General features: G+C 53.6%; 1 protein-coding gene across 1 annotated transcript; it reads left to right on the top strand.

The window, feature by feature from the left end:
- Positions 1-3,563: 3,563 nt before the first annotated feature.
- On the top strand, positions 3,564-6,136 carry LOC148092388 (uncharacterized). The gene is made up of 7 exons (XM_087820582.1): positions 3,564-3,724; positions 3,933-4,000; positions 4,079-4,177; positions 4,428-4,605; positions 5,182-5,246; positions 5,403-5,498; positions 5,873-6,136. The coding sequence occupies exons 1-7, from the start codon at positions 3,598-3,600 to the stop codon at positions 6,134-6,136; spliced, it is 897 nt and encodes a 298-aa protein (XP_087676708.1). The 5' UTR covers positions 3,564-3,597.
- Positions 6,137-7,027: the final 891 nt, after the last annotated feature.

The following is a 7,027-nucleotide window of genomic DNA, read 5'->3' as shown; positions in this document are numbered from 1 at the left end:
TTGGTTTGTTTGCAATGCATGTACTTATAATAATCCTGACTCGGAACTGGCCCTCTTCCTCACACCTATTGCACTAGTCATCTCCATGCAGTAGGGTTTCACCACCCCAGCTTCTGCAGCACTTAACTCTCAGTTTGTATTTTCCTCCCTGGTTCAACCCATCCCTTGGGCTGTTCCTCACATGTTCTTTGTGCTTTGGCTCCTCCAGGTGCTTAAAATCCCAGCAGAACAACCTCTTCAGGGCCTGAGCTTCTGAAGCAGAGTGAGTGGATAATTAAACCTAATTGAGCCAACTAGAAACATTGATTACTGAAAACTAGCCCAAAGTGCAAGGAGACATTGCCATTTGGGAAAAGAGTTAAACAAGCCTTGGAAATGAGAGATGTGGGGCCCTAGCCAGTTTGGCTCACTGGTCAAAGCGCTGGCCGTGGACTGAAGGGTCCCAGGCTCAATTCCGGCCCAGGGTACGTATCTTGGTTGCAGGCTCAATCCCCTGCCCTGGTCAGGGCATGTGCAGGAGGCCACCAATCGGTGTGTCTCTCTCACAGTGATGTTTCTCCCTCCCTCCCTTCCACTCTCTGAAAAGCAATGAGGGGGGGATAAAACACCACCCTGAGGATTAAAAAAAGGAAATGAGAGACGTGGGGAGGAAAAAACCCTCCAGCCTTCCTGTTGGAGCAGTAGCAGCATGGAGGGTCCCAAGGAATCAGCTGTTGTGTTCCTCTTTTCATGTTCCTCTTTAAGAGTGGGTATTGGGCCTCTAGGGTCAACGCAGCATACCAAGAACTTGTTTTTGTTCCTTACAGTGTGGAGGGGAGATGGGGCCAGGTTCTAAGGAGCCCTGCTCTCACACTTGCCCAGATAACTGCAGTCATCCTGTGAACTATGAACCAGAGCGGTCCTGGAGGAAAACTGGGGCTTCCCTGTCATAGCAAATACTTTTCTTCATTTGTTACATTCATCCAAAGACTTTGTTTTAGTGTTTTCCATGTGCCAGACAGACCTAGGTTTGCAGACCTTGAGAATTAGGTGGAAATGAGATGGTAGGAGCAGAACCAAAGGTAAGGAGACTCATTAACAACCTCGTGGGCAGGCAGGAAGAGCCATGTGGCCAGTTCCAGCTCTGAGGAGCACAGAGCTGTTAGGGAGGTTCAGGTAAACTTGGCATCAGAAGTGGTTTTCCCCAGACGTGACTCCTCAAAGTCTGAACTTCAGGGGCTCTGCTATGGGGAGATCAGGATTCCAGCTGAGCCCACTGACCAGGCTGGGGAAGAAGTGGAGGGTTGCTTTTTCTTGGTTTAGATCAGTAGTTCTTAACCTTTTTAGGATCAGAGATTCCTTTGAAAATACAAAGATAATTGTACTTTCTCCCTAGGAAAATACACATGCATAGACATTTCTGCACAGAATTTTAGATGAATCTCCAGAAGAACATCCTTGGTTCCTGAGTCTTAAAAGAACCTTTCCTATAGACATGGAGCCTGCACCTCTGCCAGGGTGCTTTCTGCTGAGAACAGGTGATTCTCTCTTCAAGGAGCAACACTGCCCCATCAGAGAAGCTGCAGGACTCTGCTGTCCCTCCCAGCCCTGGCAGGAAGCATCTGGGAAGTTGTTTCAGGGATGGACCCCAGGCTCGTGCTGCTGAACCCAGAAACTGACCCTGGGATAAACCCTCCTGGAGCAGGAGTCTCCTCACTCACCACCTCTGAGAAGAAAGCGAATACATCTGTGGCCAGCCTCAACTGGTCATCCTTCCTCCAAGTTCCTTCTATTCCCCACATGGAGTCAGCAACACCCTAAAGATAACCATGTGATGGGGAAGTAAGGGGCACAGTTCTGAGATTTTCCTCCCTCTGCATTTCTTTTTTTTATCCTTCAGATGATAGCTACTCTCCCCTCAGCTTCACCTCAAAGTTCTTGTGCTGGGAATGGGCCTGTCACCTCTCCCCACACACTACTCTTTCCACTATCAGCCAGTTCTCCCATTCCAGGTGGCCTGCGAGGACACTGCCCACCCCTCCCTCCGATCTCCTCTGAGAGCCCTCTCCACCTGCCAGGTTTCTCATCCACGCAAAGACACGTCCCAGTGGGATGTTGGGATGGGAGTCCTTTGATCTGCCCCAGCTGCCAACTGATTTTGCCTCCCTCTTGCTACAGTCTGGATATGGGCTGTGCTTCCTTCTTTTGCCTGTGGCCCTTGTGTGTCTCCAGTGGCAGCAACATCAGAGGGAATTCCCAGAGCTGGCAAATGATTGGAGGGGAGGAGGGGCAGCCACCGGCTTCCAGGGGCTGTACTAGCAGCCTCCTGGATTCTTGCACACACACTTGCTGCCCTCCACACCTGCAGGTGTGCAGGTAGGTCTACAGCTGGGAGGGGGTGGGGCACAAGGGATACTGGGAAAATTCTCTGGAGCCATGGACAGGGGTAAAAACTAAAGTAGATGAACAGGGAGCCAGAACTAATACAGACTAGGAAATAACCATGCAGGCTTTACCGGCTTTCTGATTCTGTTGAGGTTTGTCTGGCCCCCCCATACTCCTGGACTGTCCTTGCAGCTTCATCTACCCACACCAGGGAGGAGGAAGAGGGGTTTCTGTGGGAGGCTTGGGCCCTTCCTTTCACAAGGACACAGGGACCTGGGTAGAGCCTTGGGTCCTTTCCTTAACCTATTGGGGAGGGAAGTCCCATTGAATAGGTACTGACTGGATGAGGCCTGCTTCTTGTGTGTAGGGAACACTGGAAGGGCTGAGGCTCCTGGTGGTAAGAAGGGGTGAGGGTGGAGAAAGAAGTGGCCCTTATTGCCAAGGGGCCCTATCCTGCCTCACTTCAGCACCCTGAATCCTGAGCACCACTGCCAGAGGGCTGTGCTTCCTAGGATCCAGCCCAGGGTGGATCCTAGCTTTAGCTGTCACCTGAGAGAGATCCAAGTGCTGATGGAGGACTATAGCCATGAGGGCAGGGTAACATGCCCTGTTAGCCCTGGGAACATTGGTGGCTTGGTTGTGCTCAGCCTCCCAGGGTTGGGTGGGAAGATGGGAGTCATACCCCATTCTCTCATCTCCAGCAGTTTTCTGCTTTGCATGGAAAAACCTGAACTCAGTACTGGGGCAGGTAGAGCCAGGATTCGGATACCCAGGTTTCTGAGAACTACCTCCTGGCCTTGGCTCAGCTCTGATTTAGGAACAGGGTGGGGTCAGAACACTGAAGAACATGGTCAAGGTGAGCCCTGACTTATGACCTTCTCTGTGACCCAGGGTTTTCCTGTCCTGGGTTCTGAGGCAGCCTGTCATCCCTACCCTACCCTCAGCCCAGGCACTGTTGGAGTCAGATGAGGCCAGATCAGTGGCAGTGGCACCGGATGTCTACTTCCTGTCACTGCACCTGCTCCAGCTCTGTCTCCCTGGGCTGCTGCTGTTGCCATGCCAACACATTCACTCTCAGAGGAGCCATTACTAGGCTGCAGGCCCTGTTGTGCCTGCGTCAATGTCACTGACAGAATGACTTTCGGGAAACAAAACCTCAGCCCCTGGGACCCCTTTTCCCCTACATGTCCTCCTACTCCCCAGCCTCAGTTTATTCACGTGCATGGTGCAACAATGGGACTCTGTTTGCAGCTCTCACCTGTGCCGCCCGGGACTGGTCCTTCCCTCTCTCCCGCTCCTGCAGCACCTCAACAGAAGATGTCTCTGGACAATAGTAGCCATAGGGCTGCTCAGTTCAGAGGTAGCTGTCCTCGACCCAGGGACCTCAGCCTTTCCTGGACTTCATGACCAACCCTAACCTCTGACTATTGCTGACCCTGGGACTGCTCCTTCTTTGCCCTGATCTCATGACCTCTTCCACTTAACCACTGCATGACCTTTCCTTGACCTGTGACCCTGGAGCTGGTTACTCCCTACAGTGGTCCCCTCTCTCCTTTTCCTCTTCCCAGTCCTCCTGCTGGTCTTACTGATAGCCCAGAATCTGGTCAGAAGTCAGCTGACCCCTGCTCCTGCCCAGGTAAGCAGCATATGAAGGAGAGGCTCCCAAATGCTTCACCCAGGGGAACAAGGCCATAGTGTTCAAACCCTTCCACAGATTTGCCACAGCTTCCACTGCTTCGGGGAGATGTGCTACAAGGAGGCAAAGTTCTCCAACCAAATGGCCGAGTGTGAACCAGGGAATCACCACTGTGAGGTGCGGGTGGGGCTGTGTGGGGCTCCAGTGTGTGGGGGGTAACTATGGGGGGCTGCTGCAGGGGTTGGGAGGGGGGCCACTGGAAGGGGGCTGATGTTCATATACATACAGGAAGGTGCTGGGAGAGACTGAAGCGGGAGGGAGAGGAGTCAGTGTTTAAGATGCCGGGAGAGGTTGAGATACAGCCCAGGACTGGCTGTCTGTCCCCCATCTCCGTCCTCCTGGACCCTCTGGCACCCTCTTTATCCAGCTGATTCAACTCAACACTTCCCACTACATGGCCCAGTGCAGCCCTGGCTGTGAGGGGGGAAAGGAAACTGCTCTGAGCCCTTGCCTGCTGCCCAACTCGGCCCCCAGCCCAGGACCCTGCTCTCTGCAGTGCTGCCGTGGCAGCCCACTCTGCCTGGTGCTCAGTGACTTGGCCTCGGGTGAGACGGTCCCACCAGCCTGCAGCTCTGAGCCCCTTCTCCATTGCCCTCCAAGTTGGAGCTCCTGCTCTGACTCCTGCTCCCATTGCCCTCATAAGCTCTAAGCCCCACCCTTCCTCTCCCCAGCCTTGCCCACCTATAACCTCCCAATTCTGAACCTCACCCTTTGACAATTCCTCAAATCTGAGTTCAATTTTCACCAACTCCCCAACCTCTTTCAATACCCTAATTTCTAAACCTTGTCTGGCTGACCCTTAGCTTTGAGGTCTACTTTCTTCATCAACTCCCCAAGTCTGAGCTTTCTACATTCAGTGCCCCACCCCTTCTAGATTCCCCTTCCCAATCCCCCCACCTTTCCCCAGTCCAGCTTAACCAGTGCCCCCTCCCCCCAAGCTCAAAGGCAGTCAGAACAATTTCCAGTGCTTGTCTAGGGTGACAGCAGGGGGCCAGTTTCAGGTTGTGACTGTCCACATACAACATGCCCTCCCTTGGGGGGCGGGGGGGCTGAGACTTTGCAGAATTGTTCCCAGCAGAGGTGTCACAGCACTTCCCTGGGCAACCCTGCTCTGCTCCCAGATCTAGGCCACCTGACCGTCCCAGAGGACAAGCTTGTTCCCATTCCACCAGCCCCCAAGAGAAATGTGAGTGTATCATTGATACCTACCTGCTCTGGGAGGTGGTGGCTGAGGCCAGTGGGACAGGCATGATGGGGCTCCAGTCTCGCCTCTGTCTGCCATTCACCACCCCCTGTTCAGTCTGAAGAGAGCTTCCTATTTCCCCTCCACTTTCTCTTCCAGGAGAAAATCTGTGCCACCTTCTCCTGCCAAGGCAGCGAATGCTTCAAAGGGCAGAAAGCTGTGGCCATATGCTCTGAGGGCTTGGACTTCTGTGAGGTGGGCCCCTGGGGTGCTCCAAGGATTGGGGTGCTGTCCTACCTTATAAATACAGGCCTTTCTCCTTCTGCCTGGACCGAGTAGGTCAGCAGCTCCAGTAGACTGGAGCTGGACCTGCTGGGAGCCAGGCTGCCTGGGGTCTAGCATGTTTGACCTCAGCTCTGCATTATGCCTAACCCAGGGCAGCAGCTGGAATTTTCCAAGTCTCGATGGCATGCCCCTTGCTTCTGATCATCCTGTAGATTCATTCTCTGGGGACTGGCTGGCTGACCTCATAGGGAGGGAGCTAGGGGCCCAGAGAGGTTCACCTCAGCCATGGCCCACTTAACACAAGGAGGCAATGGGGGGATGAATGGTCCCATTTCTTCTTGCAGCTGAAACGGTCCAGCTCAGGCTACACTGCAGGTTGCAGCCAGGCCTGTGTGGAAAGGATCTACAGGTGTTATGGGGCCGAGGCACAGTCCTGCTCCCAGGAATGCTGCCAAGCCTCTGCCTCGGGCAGCTGCCTCCAGCTGGATGGGAACCTCCACTTCAACCAGGCAGCCCCAGGGACCACCAGGAGGCCTCTGCACTGGTCCCTGGCTGGGGCCATGCTGCTGCTCCTCCACTCTGCCCTGCTCCCGTTCCTGCTCTCCTAGCTGCTCCCAGCTGAATTAGGGAGCAGCAGCAGGAAGACCCTGCAGGCCTGGCAAGCCCCCAGGCCACCCCCAGCTCTGATTCCTGTAGCTGTAGAGTCTTGAGTGAAAGGGTTTTATGAAGTCCACAGCCCTGGGCTCGAGGCTCCTCACTCCTGCCTCCTAATGTCTAGGCCTAACCACGGTGCCCTCTAAGGGGGCAGGGCATTAGCCCCAATTCCAAGGAGAGGCTGTGGTTTATCTGGAAAAAGAGAACAATTGTTTTTTCCAGCCTGACCCCCATCAAGCAGGAGGACCCCAAAGTCCTACAGGGACAGATTGTAAAAAATGCCTGGCCCCATCCACTTTTCCCAGACCCTCCTCCCCAGCCTTTGACGTTGAGTGGAGCTGGAACTGGGGGCCTGCTTTCCTGCAGTGACATCCACCCCCTTTATCTCTAAGGGTATAAATCAATCCCCTTTTCCCTTATCCCCCACACGACTTTGAAACCAAATTCAAATAAACTTGAGCTCCATTTGTGCTGTGGATATTTCCAGGAAGAGAAGATTGAGAAGAAGGTGGTATCTGTTTCTGGAGTTGATTTACATACAGAATTGGATTTGTCATTAGGGCAGCAACTCCCAGCTTAGGGAAAGCAGAGGGCTGCTGGTTAGAAGTCACAGTGGTCACTCCTTCTCCGGCACTGACCCTTCAGTTTGGGTCAAAGCTTGAGAGTAGGTATATTCATTAAGATAATTCATTAATTCTGAGGGCCAACTGTGCCAGGGTGGGGAGGAAAAAATATAGCCCCATCTCCAGCAAGGTTACAGCTTAGAGAAATGGCCAGTAGGCCATTCTGTGTCAATGGCACAGAAGTTGGGGGCAGACTTTAGCTGAGGTGCAGCTTTGCCACCG

This window comes from Miniopterus natalensis, chromosome 9 (genome assembly GCF_054644295.1).
Source record: "Miniopterus natalensis isolate mMinNat1 chromosome 9, mMinNat1.hap1, whole genome shotgun sequence".
Taxonomy (NCBI): Eukaryota; Metazoa; Chordata; class Mammalia; order Chiroptera; family Miniopteridae; genus Miniopterus; species Miniopterus natalensis.
The sequence above is the reverse complement of the archived record's forward strand: the minus strand, read 5'-3'. Positions and strand labels throughout refer to the sequence as shown.